We start from the raw sequence: 23,511 nt of genomic DNA, 5'->3' as shown, positions 1-23,511 counted from the left end.
TGCTAGTCTTTTTGACATGTTTAATATTTTAAAGGCAATATTATTTTGCAGCTCTAAAACTTTAGCTAGACAGAGCCATAGTGTGAACAAGTCATGATGTCCAGATGTTTATAGGGGTAATTTAGATTCATAAAATGAAGTTTATGAAGATGGAGTTAATGGAGTTGTTGTTTTCTGATGTTAAATATCCAGGGGATAAGTAAAACTTGTCCTCAGCTGAATTTTCTAAACAGACAAAAGATAGCCTGGTTCTTTTATGGAACCATTTATATAATACAGAGTAACACCTTTCTTCTTGCTATTTGAAAGGAAATTCAAATATTAGCAATTACTAATAAAGCCTGTACCTATATAGAAGGAAATTCAAATATTAGCATTACTAATAAAGCCTGTACCTATATAGAAGACAGATAAAAACAGAATGCATTTCGATATTTTTCTTTTCATATCTGATGGATACAGAAATACTTTTTCCTATATTGAGAGTTACCAGTTAAAATCAAATAGATTTTTACTAATGTTTTAAAGAACAAGAGAATGATGTTTAAACAAGAGTCCACGAAAGCAAATGATGTTATTATTCACGGTTTGCTCCCTCTCCTCTCTGACACAAATAGCCTGTCTGTCTGCATTTCATTGCAGACGCTCAGTAGAACCTCTTTGGGTCATTCGTCTATTACTAAAAGCCGTTTCTCAGTGTTGGCAGTTTTGTCTAATGCCAGTTGTGGGTGTGTGTTTCTGTAGTCAACTTGTTCTTTAATTAGTTTATATTTCTAAGTATGTCTTGACCAGCAACTTTAAGCTGGTGAAAAACTCTCATAGATGAAAGTGTCAACACGTATAATATTCTAAAATGCTACTCTGGCTTTTCTTAAACCCTAGATTGCCTAAGTGCCGGGGAGAGGAACTTGTTGAAAATGCAGTTTTAAGGGCCCCCCACCCCAGAGAGTCTATTTCACTCAGTTTAGGGTAGGGTCCAGAAACCTGCTTTGTAGAGGAGCCTCTCAAGTGATCCTGATGTAGGTGATCAGCTTACCACCTCTTGGGAGAGAAACCCTGCTTTAGGCTAGTGCTTTTCAAATTTTAATGTGCATACAGGTCACTCAAACATCTTGTGCAAATATAGATTATTATTCTGTAGGTCTGGCTGGGCCTAAGATAATGCTGCTGGGCCAGGACCACAGCTGTGAGAAGCCAGACTATAGTTTTAGCCATTCCCTTCTCCAAGGGATCTTCCCAACCCAGGGATCGAGCCCAGGTCTCCTGCATTGCAGGCGAATTCTTTACTAACTGAACCAACAGGGAAGACCAGACTGTAGTTTAGGCCCCAGGAATAATTACTTACAGAAATCTCTGTGTGAGCAGTGTAATTGTTAATGGTCTGCTGATGTGGCAGGTGGTTGAGTCAAGGCAAGGCAAGACACAATGAGTTATTTAGCAGTATCAATAAGAATATCCTCAGAAGCAGACTGAATGGTTCACTTTTCAGATATATTGAGGACAAAGCAATGTGGAATTTACTGTGATATTTGAAAGCAAATACAACCACATGCATACACACACATCATATGCTTACACACATCCCTAAAAGACTTTAACTTACCCAGAAACTCATAGGTCATTATTCAAAGCTCATAATTAATATTGAATCATGGGTAGTATTGACTGAAAAACATATGCCCAACCTAAAAGTTGAGAGTTACGTTTTATTCAGCAGACACTCTGAGGATCTTAAGCCCAGAAGGCAACATCTCAAGTAACCCTGAGAAAACTGCTCCAAGGAGGTGAAGGGGAAGCCAGGATACATAGGAGCTTTGCAAGCAAGGGCAGGAGTAGGAACAAAAGATTACTGTTAACAAAAAAAAGCTAGATATCTCAAGTTAAAAATTTAGTGCTTTTCCATGTATGGAAAGACGCCAGAGTCTGGGCTCACTGAAATCATTTCTTTGATATGCATCTCAGCTATCTGGGGCCTATATCCTGGTTTCCACTTCCTGTGTGTTCTCAGGGCTCACTGTAGGGAGTGGCCGCAGTCTGCTGGCTTCTAGATGGCAGGTTGTTCTTTGTTTTCTTCCTTAGTTCCCTCAGGGCTCACCGGGTCACCTTTGATGGTCAGAGGTGGCTGCAGTCTTTGATGACTTTGACATCCTTTATTTACTGATATGACATCCTTTGTTTACTGATATGGGATAAAAGGTATTTCCATGCAACTCAGTATCAAATGATACTACTCTGGATAACTCAAAGAGGTACTTACAACCTGGGCTCACACAGCATCTTAACAAAAGAACAACAAGTTTGTAGATCAGAGGCAAGGTGGAAGGAAAAGAACTTTGAGTTCCTAAGGCAGAAAATTGAGGGAAGGCAAATACTTAAGATAGCTAAGGGAAGATGAGAGCTAGTTTCTGTGGATTGCTTTGTTGCCTTCTCTGGGCGGACAAAGGTAATTTTGTGTTTGCTGGTAGAGAAGGAAGGGAGACACCTTCACAAATTTATATCCTGTTTTAATTAAATAGGAGGGTAGAGAACAATCTTTGTATCTACTTTTTCTCAATTGCTTTTACCTCAAAATAACTGTTACATTAATAAGTGAAAATTGGGGTGCATATTCTGCTACTCTTTAGAGTCGTGCATTGCTAATAGTTATGCTATTTTATATTAATATCTATTTATATTAATACCTAGCATATGTATATTTATTGAGATATAACTGACGTAACATTATATTAGTTTCAGGTGTATAAAGTTATGATTCAATATTTGCATATATTGCAAAATGATCACCACAATAAGTCCAGTTAACATCCATCACCATATGTAGTTAGAATTTAAAAAAAAATTTTTTTTGGCCATGTGGCATGTGGAATCTTAGCTCCCTGATCAGGGTTTGAACCCACACCCCTGCACTGCAAGCTTGGAGTCTTTACCACTGGATCACCAGGGAAGTTCCTAGAAAAATTTTTTGATGATAACTTTTAGGATCCACTCCCCTAGTTGCTTTCAAGCAAGAACTGTACTGTTATTAACTATAGTTACCAAGCTTACATTGCATCCCAATGACTTACTCATTTTATAACTAGAAATTTGCACCTTTTGACTTCCTTTACCCATTCCCCCCACCTTCCACTTCCTTCCCTCTGTCTCAGGCAACCACCATCTATTCTCAATATTCATGTGTGCATGTGTGTGAGTGTGTGCTTGTTTGTTGTTTTTCATTGTTGTTATTTGATTCCGCGGAGAGTCAGACATGACTGAGCCACTAATCACAGCACAAAAGTTAGAGCATCTGGTATTTATCTTTTTCCGTGTGACATACTTCACTTAGTATAATGTCCTGAAGGTCCATCTTTGTTATGAGCCCCTGTTAAGTTGCTTCAGTCATGTCTGACTCTTTGCAACCCCATGGACTATAGCCTGCCAGACACCTCTGTCCATGGGATTCTCCAGGCAAGAATACTCGAGTCGGTTGCCATTTCCTCCTCCATCTATGTTGTTACAAATGGTAAAAGAAATTTTCTCCTTTTTATGTCTGAATAATATTCCATTGTAGATATAGATGTACCACATTTTCTTTATCCATGTATTCACTGATGGACATTTAAATTGTTTCTAATATATTTTTAAGAAAGAAGAAGAAACTAACACAACATTGTAAATCAATTATACTCCAATAATTTTTTTTTTTTTTAAATAGGAGGGAATGAGGGGGCATCCCAGAGTCATTCCTAATGCCTACAGTAGGGGATATGCTCAGAGCTCAGTGAGAGAACCTAGCTTGGAGTGATCACCCCCAGTTACACAAGCTGAACTTTTAAACATGGCTGATTCATTTAAACTCTTATCACACATATCTGTTCATACTATTTACAATAATAACATGTACTTTGGACTTATTATGTGTCTGGCTATGCCTACCAATGCAGGACACATAAGAGATTCAAGTTCCTTCCCTGGGTTGGGAAGATCCCCTGGAGGAGGGCATGGCAACCCACTCCAGTATTCTTGCCTGGAGAATCCCATGGACAGAGGAGCCTGGCGGGCTACAGTCCACACAGTTGTACAGAGTTGGATATGACTGAAGCGGCTTAGCACGCATGCACACATGAGGCAAAGACAGTTTCAGGAACCTGTTCAGAGTTATGCAACTAAAGAATACTTACTGGCTAGAGACCTGTGTATACTCAGGGAAATCCTGCTTACCTGCTGGTGAATCTGCTAAACTCTTTCCCTAAAGCTCTCTAAACAGGCATGTCACCCTCCATAAAGAGGCTGGTCTTAACCACTCTGCTCCCCACGAAGACACACTATGGCCCTTTCCCTTAGTTAGAAGAATAGGGTACTAAATCCAGGTGCCAGTGAGGTACACCTTACTCTCAGCTGTAGAGAAGTGTTGCACTGGGAAGTATTGTTGCAAAACAAAAGTTAGAAAGCAGGAATATGTATAAAAACTTAAAGAGCTCAAGGATTTGTGCTTAGGAGACCTATAGAATCTTCTCTAAGCTCTTATACTTGTCAGCTGGGGAATCAGGCCCTAAGAGGAATGTCTAGAGGATCATATGATAAATGATGTAGCCCTTTAAACTTTAGGAAAGTTGAATGTTAAAATTACCTATGAACAGAGGTGCTTACACACACACACACACACACTTGGTATTAATGTTTTAGAAATGAATCTATTTTTCAGATAGGAAGATGATGCCATAGAAAAAGAGCATATGTTTTAGAGAAAAGTGGGATCATGTTGAAATAAACAGTGTCTAGAGAAAGCAATTTCAGCTGAACAGGGCTTTTTGGGGAGAGCTGGTACTCCTGAGGAGGAGAGCTCAGTGGGGAGAGAAAGAGAGATGTAATGAGTGGAAAGGCCATTGGAATGGAAATCCAGAAGACCTGGAATTTAGTCCCCATTGTGCCAGAAACTCTTGGCCCTTACAGGAAATCATTTAACCTCTCCAGGTCACAGTTTTGATACCACATAAAACAAGAGGGCTGGGTGAGATCCAGTTCAGCATGAAACACTGTGTCATTCCAGATGAGGGAAAAGGAGAAGCAAAGGCAGTTGAAAAAAAAAAAATCCTCCTCCTAATTTTACAAGCGGTATCTTCTTTGTTTGTATATTGCTCCCTTTGCAAAATGTTGGCATTATGTATTTAAAAAGAGCACCAAAGAGCATCCAGTTGATGTCTTGATTCCTTCCTTGTATATTTTAAGTATTTTACAAATGATAAGAAGGCACTAAATCACTTTTCAAAGAGGAAATGATAACTTCAGTGTATGAGCGGAAACCAGAACTAAGTGCTAATAAATATTTATTCATGCATTCAGTCACCTATTTGTTTAATCAACAATATTTACTGATCACATACTACATTCCAGGCACGTGCTAGTTCCTGGTACATAGTGATAAAAAAAAATCAAAGTGGATCTGGACCTCTTGGAGCTACCAGTGTGAAATGAATATACAAACTGAAAAAAAGAGTATTATATGTAGTGAAAAGAGGAAGCAAGGAAGCAACAGGATAAAGAAAGAGTATCTAAGAGGGGTGTATATATGGAATTAGATTTGACCTGAAAGGCTTCTCTGAGATAGTGACATTCGAGCTAAACTCCGGGGAAAATGAATCAGTCTTAGAATCTAGTCTTGGGGATAGGGTCCTGGACAGAAGATGTATGTGTGGAGAATGTGAAGCATGGGAAGTTGGGCCAATTGGAATAACTGAGCAGCACATGCAAGGCATGCAGGTGAGAGCAGTTCATCCAGGTGCAGGCAATAAGAAGTTTTATTGTCTATTCAGAATTTGTGCTTTCTTGTGCTCAAGTTGTGTCTGACCCTTTGTGACCCTATGGACTGTAGCCCATCAGACTTCTCTATCCATAGCATTTTCCAGGCAAGAATACTGGAGTGGGTTGCCATTTTTCTTTTCCAGGGGATCTTTCTGACCCGGGGACTGAACCCACATCTCTTGTATCTCTTGCATTGGCAGGCAGATTCTTCACCACTGTGCCACCAGAGAAGCCTGGAATTTAGAGATTAATGAATCTGACTCAGGATTGATTTGCTTTTTGTCATCACTGCTCCAGTGATTCTAAATAATGTCAGTTTAACGTGGTCCTCCCCACCCTTGGGCAGTCATTGTTTGGCAGAAAGTCCCGGGTACAGGAAGCAAGAAGTGTGACACTGACCTCTGGTGGTCTTGACCTGTAGCAGCTTGAAGCAGAGTTTTAGCTCCTGGCAGAGACTGATGTCGGGCCATGGCAGTGAGAGTGTCAAATCCTGGCCACCAGACCACCAGGGGCCAGGGATCGATGACAAGGCCCTGGCCCCACAGCTGTGTGGAAATGAATTTCCACGTAGAGATGGAAAGTTGTGAAGCAAGTACAGTGTTTATTAGGAGGAAAAAGAGTCCGTATGGAAAGACACACAGGCAGGCTCAGAGAGAGAGCGTGCTGTCCTTGGGGTGGTTTGAATTACTTTTATGGGACGTTTCTTCTGGGTTTCCTTTGGCCATTCACCTTGCTTTGCTGGGTTCTGATATATTTGGTGCATCCCAGGAGCCTCCTAAGTATGCATATGTGTCTCTCAGCCAAGATGGATTCTAGCAAAGAGGCCTATGGGAAGTTGACATCACTTACTATGAGGTGATGCTGCCTCCCCCTCTGACCTTCAAAGAGTCTTTCTGCACAGGTGTCATCTGGAAGGTCTCCTTGTCTTCGAGAATGAGGAATATGTGATCTTTTATCTCTTACCTGGGTAGGGCTCAGCTCCTCTCTTCCTCCAGCTATTTTGGAGTATCTGTCCACAGGGAAGAAACTCCAGTTGTTCAGATTGGGGCCCATCTATCTCCTGCCTCAACACTACTTCCTCCTCAAAGCTCTGCACTTGCTTCTTTTGTGCTCTGAGCTGGTGGGGAGATACAGGGCTTCTGAGGTGCTAAATCTAGCAGTTAGAACCCATGCTTCCTTTGCCCCTTCTCCTCAAACAAGCCTTTGCCTTCTCCTGGTCCTCATCACTGACTGCAGGGCTTCTCAGTCTCAAGTGTGGTCATGATGCTTCTTTAACTTTCTGGCAGTGAAGACAACATCACGTTCTCAAGAGGATCTTTGTTGGAGAAAGAACAGAAAATAGATAAATGTGTGCCTTGCCTTGATTTCCCCTTCACTGCTACTACTCCTTATAATCCAACCATTGCTGAGACTATCCTTCATGTAACATAAAGGATGGTGGACTTAAAGACAACAAACAAACAAACAAACAAACAAAACAACAACAACAACAAATACACCTTGTGCCTTTTTTTTAAATTTGTCTGAAAGAAAGAATTTATTAGGAAATTTAAGTCACAGTATGTAAAGAAAGAAGTCATCAGAAGGAAAGGCTTGAGATTTATTGTACAAATAAAATTAAACCTTCCTGATTGTTCCCTAAGATTTCCTGAATTGAAGAGGAAGAAAATGCTTTCTCGACTTTTCTGGGAAGACATTTTGTTAATATACAAGGCTCTTTACGTGAACCGTGTTGCATCAAAAGCCACTCATCCTTCTCAGAAGTTGTTAGGGAACATTTTAATTCCCCCACACACCTTTTTGCCATGCCATGGAGCATGCAGGATCTTAGTTCCCCAGCCAGGGATCAAACCTGTGTGCCCTGCATTGGGAGCACAGAGTCTTAACTGCTGGACCACCAGGGAAGTCCCAGGGAACATTTTAAATGAGTGGATCTTCAGCATGCAGATGGTTAATAAGCAACTTATCAAGGCAGAGTTCCACATCATCTTTCTTTAGACTGACAGTTAAGGAAGATCCTCTACACTTAAAGGGAAGCAATACTGAGAATGGGAGTGGTGGGAGAAACTTTGCTTTTAGAGAATCTATAATGGTGCAGGCAGCTCAGATTCTTCCATGTTACTAAAAATGTAAACCCGTGGACTGTAACCCACCAGGCTCCTTTGTCCATGGAATTCTCCAGGCAAGAATACTGGAATGGATTTGCCATTCCCCTCTCCAAGGGATCTTCCCAACCCAGGGATTGAATCTGGGTCTCCTGTACTGGCAGGTGGATTCTTTACCCTCTAAGCCACCAAGGAAACCTGAAAAGGTGAGATACAAAGTGGACGGAGGTGGGCTTCTAGCACCCAGCTCTTGACTATTTTTAAGGCCAGACACGTACACTTCCTCTTCTTCTGGCTGGTCTGCGAATTAGATGGGCATGAGGAAGATACACAGGAGAAAATCAATCAAAAGTTTGAGGACATGTTTACATGGGAGAGACCCAGGAAGACTGAGTAGCTCGCCAAAATGGCTGAAACCCTCACGTTAAATACCATCTTAAGCTAAATATGAAGAGGATGTCGGGGTGGTGATTTGAGACTTCAAAGGGGAGGAAGGCAATTCATGTAAAGATGAAAAAGCAGAGAACTTCCCTGGTGGGCAGGTGGCTAAAACTCCATGCTCCCAATGCAGGGGACTCAGACTTGATCCCTGGTCGGGGAACTAGATCCACATGCCACAGCTAAGACCCGGTGCAGCCAAAAAACCAAAAATGAACCTTTTTCTTTAAGAAGATGAAAAAGCAAACATTTGGTAGATGGATGTTTGCTGGGCCTGCAGAAACAGTGGGACACAAAGTGGACCCTGGTCTTCAGGCTTTGGTGAGTTTTCCCCATACTCCTTGCAGAGATCTCTGGTGATAGCTCTATTCTAGAACGGGCCTTTTTTATATTTTTAAATTATAGTTGATTTAGAATGTTGTGCCAATCTCTGCTATATAGCAAAGTGATTCGGTTTTACATATACATACATTCTTATTTTTAAATATTTTGTTTATTATGGTTTATCCCAGGAGACTGGATATAGTTGTTTATCTATTCTAAATGTAATAGTTTACATCTACCAACCCCAAACTCCCAGTCCATCCCTCTCCCTCTCCTCAGCCCCTTGGCAACCACAAGTCTGATCTCAACCAATAGTGTATGAGTCTATTGCTATTTCATAGATAGGTTCATTTGTGCTGTATTTTAGATTCCACATGTAAGTGGTATCACATGGTATTTGTCTTTCTCGTTCTGACTTACTTCACTTAGTACAATGATCTCTAGTTGCATCCATATTGCTGCAAATGGCATTAGATTCTATTTCTATATAGGTCATTACCGGGCACTGAGTAGAGCTCCTTGTGCTATACAATGGGCCCTTTCTAGTTATCTATTTTATATATAGTAGTGTGTATATGTCAGTTTCAATTCCCTGGTTTACCCCTCCTCCAATAATTAGCGATGGGGCTTCCCAGCAGTAAAGAATCCACTTGCAATTCAGGAGACGCAGGAGACTTGGGTTTGATCCCTGGGTCAGGAAGATCTCCTGGAGTAGGGAATGGCAACCCACTCCAGTATTCTTGCCTAGAGAATCCCATGGACAGCAGGTTGCAAAGAGTTGGACACGACTGAAGTAACTTAGCATGCACAATAATTAGTTATGTTGAGCATCTTTTTTTGTTCCTACTGACCATCTATATGTCTTCTTTGCAGAAATGCCTAACATCAGTTGGTAAAGAACCCACCTACAATGCAGGAGACCCCGGTTTGATTCCTGGGTTGGGAAGATGTCCTGGAGAAGGGACAGACTACCCACTCCAGTATTCTTGGGCTTTCCTTGTGGCTCAGCTGGTAAAGAATCTGCCTGCAATGCAGGAGATCTGGGTTCAGTCTCTGGGTTGGGAAGATTCCCTGGAGAAGGGAAAGGCTACCCACTCCAGTATTCTGGCCTGGAGAATTCCGTGGTCTGTACAGTTTATTGTGTTGCAAAGAGTCAGATAGAGCTGAGTGACTTTCATACACATGGCAAAGAATCGTAATAGGCCCTTTTATCTAAATTCTTCTGGTAGCTAAGTGGGAGGTAAAAAGAAAGATTTTCTGAGTCTTCAGTTTCTTAAAAATAACCAGCCTAAATTAATCCTCATGCCAAAGAGACACATTTTGGGGTATCAAATTTTGCTCCCCTACATCATTAACCCATTCATCTATTTAAACATAGTTGCTATTTATTGAGTAACTGTGTCTATATTTATTTATGATAAAAACATGTTAGCATAAAGCATGAAGGTCAAACCTCAGATTTTCTGGCAAAAAATTCAGCTAATATAAAGTTCTGTTCAAATTTCCTTAGCACCAAATTGTCATTCTCTTTGGTAAGGTTAATGCTTTGACTTCTGTTTTCTATCCCATCATTACTCTCTCAGTAATTATTTATCTGATAACCATCTCTGCTCCTCTTCATTGGTTCCTATGTTTTTAAAAAATAATTGTAAGGGTATAGTTTATACTAATTGAGGGTTTATTATGAGTCAGATCTGAGCTATGTGCTTTATCTATACGGTCACACTTAACCCTTTTTGTAACCTAATAAAGAAGATGTGATTATTAAATGAAGACACAAAGTGAACACAAATTGCTTAAGTGTCCAAACAGCACGGTTGTTAAATGGCAGAGTTGAGATCAGAGCCTAGAAACTCTGCCTCCAGTGCCTGTATTTATAACCACTTGAAACCACCATCCTGTCTGTAAGGGGGGTAGAACTTTGGCCGGACCCTGCTGCTCCCCTCTGGGTACCCACTGGCTCCCTCTTAGCTTTCACTACCAAACTTACAACCCACTCCAGTATTCTTTTCTGGGAAATTCCACAGAGTGTGATCAGAGAGGAATTTGTGGCAAGTCTGGTGTGTGATTCAGTCGTGTCCGACTCTTTGGGACCCCATGGACTGTAGCCTACCAGGCTTCTCTGTCCCTGGGATTTTCCAGGCAGTAGTACCGCAGTGGTCTGCCATTTCCTTCTCCAGGGGATCTTCCTGACCCACGGATCGAACCCAGGTCTCCCGCATTGTAGACAGACGCTTTACCGTCTGAGCCACCAGGGAAGTCCAAGCCTGTATGAAATTGACCTCTGAATGGTTATTAATGATTAGATCCAACAATCTTTTCTTGCACTTGACTTTCTTAATTCTATCTTCCTTCTTGAAACTTTTAAACTTTTCTTTTTTTTTAGCAGATATTGCTAAATACAGAAACTGTGTGTCTAGGATATAAGAAGCCTAGGAATGATGGAAAAATAAGGTCAGGTTAATACTGTAAATAATGTTGCTCAAATGGGATTGAGAAAACACGCCAAGGCACTGGGCAACTCTTGCAGGAAAACTGTCCACTTTTCCTTTCCTCCTCATATTTAACTCTCAATGAAATTTTGAACAGCCTAAGTAGAGGGAGCTTTGTGTGGAGTCCTGTGTGAATTGTGGGCTCTTAAAATATTTGATCTGGAAAGCCAGATTACTACATGAAAGACTCCACCTTTTTAAATATTTTCAACAAAAATTTTAGAAAAAGAAAAATTAACAATTCGTATAGGATGTCTAACCAAACCAGGAAGACACTTTACTTTTTAACAGAAAAATTAACTCTAGAACCACCTGTTTTTAAGTTTTGGAGACCATCATTTCCCAAAAGCTAGTCCGTGAGTAGTAGTGATCAGAGGCAAAGTTTCACAGGTCTATGGTTAAATTTTTAAAAATGAAATGGTTTTTTCCAAACAGCTTAATCTAGCTAATATGACAGACTGTTTTTTCCTTCTGATTACAGACTGATGTCTGTTGTCAGTGCTTTTATGACTCCGAACTGCTCCCTAGTGGAGATAGCATGCATAACAGCGTGGAATTTTCTCATTTGCTTGTACAAGTCATCCACCAAATCATTGTGTGATGTCTAAATAAAAGTTGAGAGTGAAAGTGTAGTCGCTCAGTCGTATTCGACTCTTTGAAATCCTATTGGCTGTATGTAGCCGCCAGGCTCCTCCGTCCTTGGGATTTTCCAGGCAAGTATACTGGAGTGTGTTGCCATTTCCTTCTCCAGGGGATCTTCCGGACCCAGGGATGGAACTCACGCCTCCTGAATTGTGGGCAGGCTCTTTACTGTCAGTTCAGTCGCTCAGTTGTGTCCGACTTTTTGCGACCCCATGAATTGCAGCACGCCAGGCCTCCCTGTCCATCACCAACTCCCGGAGTTCACTCAAACTCATGTCCATCGATTCGGTGATGCCATCCAGCCATCTCATCCTCTGTAGTCCCCTTCTCCTCCTGCCCCCAATCCCTCCCAGCATCAGAGTCTTTTCCAATGAGTCAACTCTTCGCATTAGGTGGCCAAAGTATTGGAGTTTCAGCTTTAGCATCAGTCCTTCCAAAGAACACCCAGGACTGATCTCCTTTGGAATGGACTGGTTGGATCTCCTTGCAGTCCAAGGGACTCTCAAGAGTCTTCTCCAACACCATAGTTCAAAAGCATCAATTCTTTGGTGCTCAGCTTTCTTCACAGTCCAACTCTCACATCCATACATGACCAGTGGAAAAACCATAACCTTGACTAGACAGACCTTTGTTGGCAAAGTAATGTCTCTGCTTTTGAATATGCTATCTAGGTTGGTCATAACGTTCCTTCCAAGGAGTAAGTGTCTTTTAATTTCATGGCTGAAATCACCATCTGCAGTGATTTTGGAGCCCCAAAAAATAAAGTCTGACACTGCTTCCCCTGTTCCCCCATCTATTTGCCATGAAGTGATGGGACCAGATGCCATGATCTTCATTTTCTGAATGCTGAATTTTAAGCCAACTTTTCCACTCTCCTCTTTCACTTTCATCAAGAGGCTTTTTAGTTCCTCTTCACTTTCTGCCATAAAGGTGGTGTCATCTGCATATCTGAGGTTATTGATATTTCTCCCAGCAATCTTGATTCCAGCTTGTGCTTCTTCCAGCCCAGCATTTCTCATGATGTACTCTGCATATAAGTTAAATAAGCAGGGTGACAATATACAGCCTTGATGTATTCCTTTTCTTATTTGGAAAGGTTGTTGTTCCATGTCCAGTTCTAACTGTTGCTTCCTGACCTGCATACAGATTTCTCAAGAGGCAGGTCAGCTGGTCTGGTATTCCCATCTCTTTCAGAATTTTCCACAGTTTATTGTGATCCACACAGTCAAAGGCTTTGGCATAGTCAATAAAGCAGAAAGAGATGTTTTTCTGGAACTCTCTTGCTTTTTCCATGATCCAGCAGATGTTGGTAATTTGATCTCCGGTTCCTCTGCCTTTTCTAAAACCAACTTGAACATCTGGAAGTTCACGGTTCATATATTGCTGAAGCCTGGCTTGGAGAATTTTGAGCATTACTTTATTAGCGTGTGAGATGAGTGCAATTGTGCGGTAGTTTGAACATTCATAACAATTTAATTTTATAATTAAAAAAAGCTTTGCCTCATTTGCATTTGGGCCATGTCTTTTTCTGGCTTCTCTTGCAACCTCTCTGCCCACTATTTCTTTTCCTCTTGGCCGATACTACTGATTAATTTAATTAATACTTGTTTTAGTCACTAAATTATGTCCAGCTCTCCGCAACTCCATGAACTGCAGTCCACCAGGCTCCTCTGTCTATGGGATTCTCCAGATAAGAATACTGGAGTGGGTTGCCATTTCCTCCTCCAGGGGATCTTCTTGACCCAGGGATCGAACCTGTGTCTCTTATGTCTCCTGCATTGACACGTGGGTTCTTTACCACTAATGTCACCTGGGAAACCCAGAAGTGATAATAATAACTTCCATCAACTAAGTATGATTCATGTGCTAGGTATTTTTAGTGTTTTTTAAATACTGTCTAATTAAAATAAATCTGAAAATATTTAATGTTTTTCTACTCTGTTCCCAGTGCTGCCCAACACTGCATGAAACTGATCTCTGAATGGTCATTAATGATCAAATTCAGCAATCTTTTCTGGGGCTGTGGTGGTGAATGGAATTAAGTAGTCTCTATTCAAGTGGAATTTCTAGCCTGAGCTTCAGTGCTTCCCCTCAGTCACCGTGGCCTCAACACCTCCTGATTCACACTGGTGTGAAACACACAATTATAAGTAAGAAAAGAGGTATAATTATGCCAGTTGCTGTAAAGGAATGCTGCAGTCAGCAAAGACTTAGATAATATGAAAATAGTTTATGACATGAAGGATAAGCTAGAAGTTAGCCAGGTAAGGAGAGAGGTGAAAAGTGTTTTGTTTAGCTTGTTTATTTTGTAGAAGGGGTAGTAAGGGCAGAGGCCCTGATGGGAAAATTAAACATGGGCTTCCCTGGTGACCCAGTGATAAAGAATCCATCTGCCAGTGTAGGAGATGTGGGTTCGATCCCTGGGAAGACCCTCTGGTGAAGGAAATGGCAATCCACCCCAGTATTCTTGGCTGGGAAATCTCATGGACAGAAGAGCTTGGCAGGTTACAGTCCATGGGGTTGCAAAAGAGTCTGACATGACTTAGCGACTAAACAACAACAAATTGAAAAAAAGAGAGAAGTTCAGAGGGAGAGCAAAGAGGGAAAATTAGGCAAGATTAGGTAGGCTCAGAACCTCCCACTGTTTTTTGCAAAGTTCCTTATAATGCTTTATAAAATAAAAAGCATCTAATTGCAACTAATTATATAATTCATTATTTGTATATTATTTGTCTGAAATAGGTCTTTCCCACTGTGCAGAGCTCCTTGGTGGGGTGTGCTGGAAGGGAGCAGGTGGTCATATGTCTTTAACTCATTGTTTGGTGCTGCCCTGAACTCCTCCCATAGGCTGATTTCATTTTAAGTAAAATCCTGCTTTCCTGACAGACATTAATCCATGAACCCAACACATGATTTCCTTACTGAGTTGGTAATATCGTAGCCATTCTTTCACTCGCTGGTCTTGGATGAACATGCCTGTGTGCCAAGCAATTTAGGAAATCATAACAGGTTCCTTGTGTCCTTATGCTTGTCCTAGACTTAAGACTAGGCATAATGGAGACCCAAGATCTCATCTACAAAGCAGAGGACAAGTGTTCCAAAACACTGAATTTCAAGGTATCAGGTGATTTTTTTTTTTTTTTGGCTGTAGTTTAATTATTCCTGTTTCAAAGCCTGCTTTTGTTTTCCTCTCCTCAGCCCATCTGCCAGGCGGCCTATCAGAATGACCTGGGTCAAGTGTGGCGGTGGGTGAGGGAAGACGGCAGCTATATCAACATCCAAGACGGCTTTAATGGAGACACCCCTTTGATCTGTGCTTGCAGGCGGGGGCACATGAGAATTGTTTCCTTCCTTCTGAGAAGGAATGCTGATGTGAATCTCAAAAACCAGGTGAGGCTATGACCGCGGTAATGCCTTTCCCTTGGCCCAGTGGAAGCAGTGGGCGTCATTTGCTTGTTGTTCGCAGTTCTTAATACAAACAAAATTTTTTTTGGCCTTACTTTAGAGAGACTGACACTTATTGAGGCCATGTCATTGGGCTAAAAAGCAAAATAAAGCCTAATTCCATGGGTAGGTATAGTTCCATGAGCAGGCGTATTTTGTTGGTTTTATAGCGATTATGTCCTTGCATTTATGGAAAAAACAAAACAAAACAGGAATGGTTCACTCATTTGTCTGCAAAGAGTATCTTCCTTTCTTTTCCTCCTTCTCCTCCTCCCCAGGCTTCTCTTTGCCCTTCTTCTTTCCCTGCTCATCTTCCTCACTATTACAAAAGTAATTGGCAAGAGTCCCTGGAAAACAAGTATTGACCTGGTGCTGCTATTTCATTAGTTAGACTTTTGTCTACTATGTCAATGTTCTGATCTCCAGAAGATTCTATAATTTGCTTATGGAATAAAAGAATTTCAGTAAGACATTTGCAAAGAATAAATATGAAGCTACCTGAAACCAGACAGGAGATGCTGTAACATCCTTTCAGAACCCGATGGGAATGTCCAATTCTGGCATCACAGTAAAGCTGACATTTAAAGGACACTGAATAAATATTAAAAGTCACTCTTTGTAATAATTGTGAATGCCCAGTACCAACTCGAGTACATTCAATGGCAGAAAATAGCCCATAAGGCCCCACCTGCCCCTTCCAAGTCACTTCAAACTCCGCATTTGGAGTAATAATATATTATCAGAAAATGGATCACTGCTGGACTTTCTTATTTGTGCTTCCTATTCTCTGTGTTGTTGGGTTTAAAAGCAAGTCACGGCTGGGCTGAGTCTAACAGATAGGCAGTTTAGTGGAGTGTGACATGATTGCCCCAGCACCCAGCTGAGGAACCAGGTGGGTGGCCTTGTGGTGACAGCGGGCAGCCAAGACAGATGTGTCTGGGTTCATGCCCTCTCAGGAGACTTGGTGGTTAGGAAGCTGAGAGAGGGAGATGTTTGTCAACACCAAGATGGGCTGAGGAGGCAGCTTAGCTCTGTTTGGCAGAGAACCTGAGCCACCCTGCTCATGGAGATGATGGAAAGGACTTCAGTGGATACTTAAGTAGAGATTTTATGAGAAGTGGTATTTGGTCTGCAATTTAAAAAATATTTTTAATGTTTTTTTAAAAGGTTTAATCTGTTACATTTTCCCCTATTATTAATTCTTATACATTAATAATTTGAACTGATGCTTTCTCATTTCTTGGGTCTAGGAACTGCCTTCAGGAAGTTCTCCTAACCTAGGAGTTAGGAGTAAGCACTCCTAACCGGAGTCCTTAAAAACAAACAAACAAAAAGCTCTGGTGTGTACCATTGATGATTAAAGAGGGGTGGTGGTGGTAGCTTAGTTGCTAAGTCATGTCTGACTCTTGTGATCCCATGGACTGTGGCTTGCCAGGCTTCTCTGTCCTTGGGGATTCTCCAGACAAGAATGCAAGAGTGGGTTGCCATGCCCTCCTCCAGGGAATCTTCCTGACTCAGGGATCAAACCCAAGTCTCAAACCTGCACTTCCCGCATTGTAGTTGAATTCTTTATTGCTGAGCCACCAGGGAAGCCCAGATTAAGGACTAACTATAGATTTTCATACTAAATTCAGTCCTTTGTTTATATCTCAATGTATTTTTCCCCCAAACTGAGTGTGATAATCCATCTTTTGATAATTCGTAAAATGTACATTTTATTTACTGTCTTCTTCTGTGGCCCAACTTTTCCTTTCGACTGTACTGTGTTCAACATTCTGGTCAATGGAAAGCAGGGTTTACTCATTAGATGTACTCTTCAGAAAAGGGTGCCCTGGGTATCACAAAAATAAAAATCACAGACTAAATTGTTTGATATTATAATTTAAAAATCTGACTTTTGAAAAAGTGTTTCATTAATAAAGAGTCCTTTTATGGATTTTTTAGAAACAGAGAACCTGCTTGCATTATGCTGTGAAGAAAAGATTTACCTTCTTTGATTATCTACTCATTATCCTCTTAATGCCTGTCCTGCTTATTGGGTATTTCCTCATGGTGAGTACAATACTCATGAGATAAGTGAGTAAGAGGTCGTCAGCATGAGTCATTTTTGCTACACTGGTGAGATGTAAATAAATGGTAACAAAAATAAGCTCTTGGTTTGTGTTCTATAAATCGCATTACCAACATATATGCAATACTATGATTGAAGTAAAGCAAGAAGAAAGGAACCCAGGTCAATCAGTCAATGATAAAATAATCTGTGCAATGTTTATTTGGAAAAATAAATTAATTTTGATTACGAATCTTCTGAAGGAAAAGCAAAAATTCTAAATATTAAAAAAATCCCCTCCCTACTGTTTATTTTCTCTCTCTCTCTCTCTTTTTTTTTTTTTTATAAGGAGAGTGTAAGTCTGTACATATCTTTCTGAGTTTCTGACTTTTAGGACCCACCCTGGTGTGAATTAAAAAACAGATCCCAGGAGATATGCACCAGAAGCTGAAAAACATAAGAGATCTTTACGGAGAATTTGAAGCCCACCTTTCCCCTTGGTAGATTTATTCATGCTTGCAGGAATCTTTGGAGTGCAGTAATCTGCTTGCGTAAAGAAAGATGCAGTTGGTATATGAATATAGTCATATTATGAATAGAAAATTAAGCTTGAGTTTTTTTTTTCCCAAATAGAGTGACAGGTTTGCACTGACTCATTCAGTTTTTCCCATCTGGTTCTTCTTTTGGCAAGCTCCACGTTTGAGAGATGACTCAACATATATGCAATTTATTTCAGTTAAGTGACCAACTCCCTTCCCTTCTGGCTAATAGACTATGGGTGTTAGTTATTCTTGTCAACATAAGCTCCAGAACAAACTCTGCCACTAGGCAATGTGATTATCTCCTTGAGTAATTAAATGTTATAAATTTTGAAGAACTATAATTAAATATGGCAACATTGATTCTGATGCTTGGATTTATGAGAGAGAGGGAAAACTATAATTCACTGACAAACATATAATCTGTTTATACTCTCAAAAAGTTCTTAAAAATGTATATTTAGTCCACAGCATTTGAATGTTTGTAGTTTTGGTGTGTGTGTGTGTGGGGCGGAATCTGCCTTCACTTCCAAGCCTTTTCAGAGATTTTGAGGAAAAAGTCTCAACCATGATTGGTCAGGCTGTTTCAGAATTTGTTGACACACAAACTTGCTCTCTAAAACAGTACAGTGTTTAAAGCTGGAGCCTGGGCAAAAAAGATGAATTACAGTGAATGAGTCAACTCTGATTGTACATGTATTATATTAATTCATGGGAACTGAAGTTGTAGATATAATGGTCATCTGAGTTAAATTCACCCATTCCAGTCCATTTCAGTTCACCGATTCCTAGAATGTCGACGTTCACTCTTGCCATCTCCTGTTTGACCACTTCCAATTTGCCTTGATTCATGGACCTTACATTCCAGGTTCCTGTGCAATATTGCTCTTGGCAGCATCGGACCTTGCTTCTATTACCAGTCACATCCACAACTGGATATTGTGTTTGCTTTGGTTCCATCCCTTCATTCTTTCTGGAGTTATTTCTTCACTGATCTCCAGTAGCATATTGGACACCTACCAACCTGGGGAGTTCCCCTTTCAGTATCCTATCATTTTGCCTTTTCATACTGTTCATGGGGTTCTCAAGGCAAGAAAACTGCAGTGGTTTGCCATTCCCTTCTCCAGTGGACCACATTCTGTCAGACCTCTCCACCATGACTCTCCTGTCTTGGGTGGCCCACATGGCATGGCTTAGTTTCATTGAGTTAGACAAGGCTGTGGTCCATGTGATCAGATTGGCTAGTTTTCTGTGATTATGGTTTCAGTATGTCTGCCCTCTGACGCATATTGAAAAGCAGAGATATTACTTTGCTAACAAAGGTCCTTCTAGTCAAGGCTATGGTTTTTCCAGTGGTCATGTTGGGATGTGAGAGTTGGACTGTAAAGAAAGCTGAGCACTGAAGAATTGATGTTTTGAACTGTGGTGTTGGAGAAGACTCTTGAGAGTCCCTTGGACTGCAAGGAGATCCAACCAGTCCATCCTAAAGGAGATCAGTCCTGGGTGTTCATTGGAAGGACTGATGCTGAAGCTGAAACTCCAATACTTTGGCTACCTCATACGAAGAGTTGATTCATTGGAAAAGACCCTGATGCTGGGAGGGATTGGGGGCAGGGGGAGAAGCGGACTACAGAGGATGAGATGGCTGGATGGCATCACTGACTCGATGGACATGAGTTTGAGTGAACTCCGGGAGTTGGTGATGGACAGGGAGGCCTGGCGTGCTGCAGTTCATGGGGTCGCAAAGAATTGGACATGACTGAGCGACTGAACTGAAGTTGTAAATTTGTGATGCATAAGGAATAAATGACATGAGAGGAAATAATCTGGGAAGGGATCAGAAAGGACTGTATTACATCAGAGGACAGGAGGAGAAAGGCAGATATTGAGGTGGGAGGGAACTGCAAAGAGAAGACAGCTGGATTAAATCAGATCAGATCAGTCCAGTGTTTCTCATGATGTACTCTGCATATAAGTTAACTAAACAGGGTGACAATATACAGCCTTGATGTACTCCTTTTCCTATTTGGAACCAGTCTGTTGTTCCATGTCCAGTTCTAACTGTTGCTTTCTGACCTGCATACAGATTTCTCAAGAGGCAGGTCAGCTGGTCTGGTATTCCCATCTCTTTCAGAATTTTCCACAGTTTATTATGATCCACACAGTCAAAGGCTTTGGCATAGTCAATAAAGCAGAAATAGATGTTTTTCTGGAACTCTCTTGCTTTTTCCATGATCCAGCGGATGTTGGCAATTTGATCTCTGGTTCCTCTGCCTTTTCTAAAACCAGCTTGAACATCAGGAAGTTCACGGTTCACATATTGCTGAAGCCTGGCTTGGAGAATTTTGAGCATCACTTTACTCCTGTGTGAGATGAGTGCAATTGTGCGGTAGTTTGAGCACTCTTTGGCATTGCCTTTCTTTGGGATTGGAATGAAAACTGACCTCTTCCAGTCCTGTGGCCACTGCCGAGTTTTCCAAATTTGCTGGCATATTGAGTGCAGCATCTTCACAGCATCATCTTTCAGGATTTGGAATAGCTCAACTGGAATTCCATCACCTCCACTAGCTTTGTTCATAGTGATGCTTTCTAAGGCCCACTTGACTTCACATTCCGGGATGTCTGGCTCTAGGTCAGTTATCACACCATCATGATTATCTGGGTCGTGAAGATCTTTTTTGTACAGTTCTTCTGTGTATTCTTGCCATCTCTTCTTAATATCTTCTGTTTCTGTTAGGTCCATACCATTTCTGTCCTTTATCGAGCTCATCTTTGCATGAAATGTTCCTTTGGTATCTCTGATTTTCTTGAAGAGATCCCTAGTCTTTCCCATTCTGTTGTTTTCCTCTATTTCTTTGCATTGATCATTGAAGAAGGCTTTCTTATCTCTTCTTGCTATTCTTTGGAACTCTGAATTCAGATGTTTATATCTTTCCTTTTCTCCTTTGCTTTTCACTTCTCTTCTTTTCACAGCTATTTGTAAGCCCTCCCCAGACAGCCAATTTGCTTTTTTGCATTTCTTTTCCACAGGAATGGTCTTGATCCCTGTCTCCTGTACAATGTCATGAACCTCATTCCATAGTTCATCAGGCACTCTATCGATCAGATCTAGGCCCTTACATCTATTTCTCACTTCCACTGTATAATCATAAGGGATTTGATTTAGGTCATACCTGAATGGTCTAGTGGTTTTCCCTACTTTCTTCAATTTAAGTCTGAATTTGGCAATAAGGAGTTCATGGTCTGAGCCACAGTCAGCTCTAAGGAGCTTCCTAAATGATAAAGGTGCTTAACTCCAGGACATACCCACTTGAATAGGGACAGCCATGCTCCCTACACAGTGGAATGGTGGGGGATGCTCAAAGTGTCCTGTGATCAGAATCTCAGAGGACTAGGCAGAAAAAGTGGATTTCCGAGGACCCTAGTTAATTTCATTCATGTTTTCAGTCATTCACCACATACTTATTTTTTTTAAATTTTATTTTATTTTTAAACTTTACAAATTGTATTAGTTTTGCCAAATATCAAAATGAATCCACCACAGGTATACATGTGTTCCCCATCCTGAACCCTTTATGTGCCAGACACTGTGCTGGGTATTAGGAATACAATGATGCACCAAACAGGTTTGGTCCTTGTCCTCATGAGAGTTAGATGGTAGTGAAGAATGAGTCACTCAATCAAACAGTGAAAGAAACTTACAAAATTCTCATGAGGTAGTTGGTACACAGAGGTGGTCAATGGAGAGGGATGTTGCCTGGACAGGTAGGTCAGAAAAAGCCTGCTGGAGGAAGAGGGGCATAGGGTGAAATATTTACCAGGCAAAGAAGAAAGAGAGGAGGCTTCTAGGCAGAAGAAACATTCAGTGCAACTCTTCTATGGCACAGGGCAGCCTGTGGGGATGAAAGACTGCTGCTGCTGCTGCTGCTGCTAAGTCGCTGCAGTCGTGTCCGACTCTGTGCGACCCCATAGACGGCAGCCCATCAGGCTGCCCCGTCCCTGGTATTCTCCAGGCAAGAACACTCGAGTGGGTTGCCATTTCCTTCTCCAGTGCATGAAAGTGAAAAGTGAAAGTGAAGTCGCTCAGTCATGTCTGACTCTTAGCGACCCCATGGACTGCAGCCTACCAGGCTCCTCTGTCCTTGGGATTTTCCAGGCAAGAGTACTGGAGTGGAGTGCCATTGCCTTCTCCGGATGAAAGACTAACAGAGGCCAATGTGGCTGGAGCAAGGTGAGCCAGGGGGTGTGGTTGAGATGGCTGAGGCCATAAGCGGAGGGTGGAATATATGGGGATTGCCACAGGCTGAAGATTTTGCTTTTGTCCCCAGAGCAACGGGATGTTATAGAAAGGTTTTGAGTGAGGAAAGGAAAGACAGGTCACTGGACTCCAGCCTCAGTAGCATTTGGCAGGTCTGGGATGGCGCCCTAGATTTTGCATTTCTAGGTCCCCAGATGCTGATGCTGCTACTCCAGGATTACACTCTGACAACTATGGCTTTCCCTAGTTGTTATGGGAGGGCAGTGGGTGGGGTGGGGAGAATTTAAGAATGATTCATAGATGCAGGGGGATGTTGGGATTAAAATAAAGCCTATTGATGGGAATATTCCAGATATAAGATGGAGACAATGTTTGTAAATAACCCTCTCTTGTTCTTCTTGTGCTTGCTGTTGTAACAGGTGTCAAAGACGAAGCAGAATGAGGCTCTTGTACGAATGCTGCTTAATGCTGGTGTTGACGTTAATGCCATAGACTGTGTAAGCTTACATTTTTAGTCACTTTGAAATAACATTCAAAATGATATTTATGGGTAGTATACTTGTCTCAGAAGAGTCAGACATGACTTAGCAACTGAACAACAATACTTGTCATCTATAAAGTTGCTTGTTTTTTATTTTGTGAAACACTTGAACAGTTAGTTGCTCCTTCCTCCTTTCTTGCCTTTCTTCTTCCCTCCCTCCTTTGCCTCACTCCCTCCTGCCCTCTTTTTTCTTCTTCATTTTTACTATGTCAGGCAACCTTGAGATTGCCACTGATCTCATGGGATTAATACTTTTATTGAATATAGGACATTTTTAAGAGAACTGCTCCACCAGTAGTGGGAAGGTAATAAAAATGGAGGCTCTGATTACAAAAGTGCATTCTCAGTAGTTAAGCTGGAACCCCAATGCCTGTGCGTAAACCTTGCCGGTTGTTACGTATGCAAGTTGTGGCAAGTTTTAAACTTACCTGACTCTTGGGTTTCCTTATCTGTAAGATGGGGACATCACTAGTTCCTACAAGGCTCATCATGTGATGCACTGAGCAGAGTAACTGGCACACAGTAAGTGCTCAATGAATCCTAACAGCTGTTGCAGCCAAAACCCCAACCCACTGGTGAGAAGGTCCCCAACTGCAAACCAAGGAAAAATAAGGGCAAAGGTCAAAGAGAAATCCAAATGACAGTAAAAACAGTGATAACAGAAGCAGTGTAAGCTACTTTCTTCCTGTTTAAATATAAGATTTTGTTTTCACCTTTTGCTCCATACTCGTGTACTCATCTTCTCTTACATGATAATATAGGGATCAGAAGTTTACTGGCATGAAATTTTGCTTATATTAGTAAAATGAAACTTTGATTCCCAGTTCTTTATTGAAAGGGCACGCAAGTTGAAATTTGATCCTAAGAAAACCAATATTCTTAGGTTTTCTTTACGAT

At 41.2% G+C, this 23,511-nt stretch overlaps 1 protein-coding gene across 1 annotated transcript in view; it reads left to right on the top strand.

Moving 5' to 3' along the window:
- Nucleotides 1-23,511, top strand: part of ANKRD22 (ankyrin repeat domain 22) — a 37,323-nt gene that overhangs the window by 437 nt on the left and 13,375 nt on the right. Inside the window, exons 2-4 of the mRNA XM_019953223.2 lie at nt 14,981-15,172; nt 17,171-17,278; nt 22,493-22,570. Coding sequence (XP_019808782.1) covers nt 14,981-15,172; nt 17,171-17,278; nt 22,493-22,570 — 378 coding nt within the window. The remainder of the gene's footprint in view (nt 1-14,980; nt 15,173-17,170; nt 17,279-22,492; nt 22,571-23,511) is intronic.

This window comes from Bos indicus, chromosome 26, assembly GCF_029378745.1.
Source record: "Bos indicus isolate NIAB-ARS_2022 breed Sahiwal x Tharparkar chromosome 26, NIAB-ARS_B.indTharparkar_mat_pri_1.0, whole genome shotgun sequence".
In the NCBI taxonomy this organism is placed as follows: Eukaryota; Metazoa; Chordata; class Mammalia; order Artiodactyla; family Bovidae; genus Bos; species Bos indicus.
The sequence above is the reverse complement of the archived record's forward strand: the minus strand, read 5'-3'. Positions and strand labels throughout refer to the sequence as shown.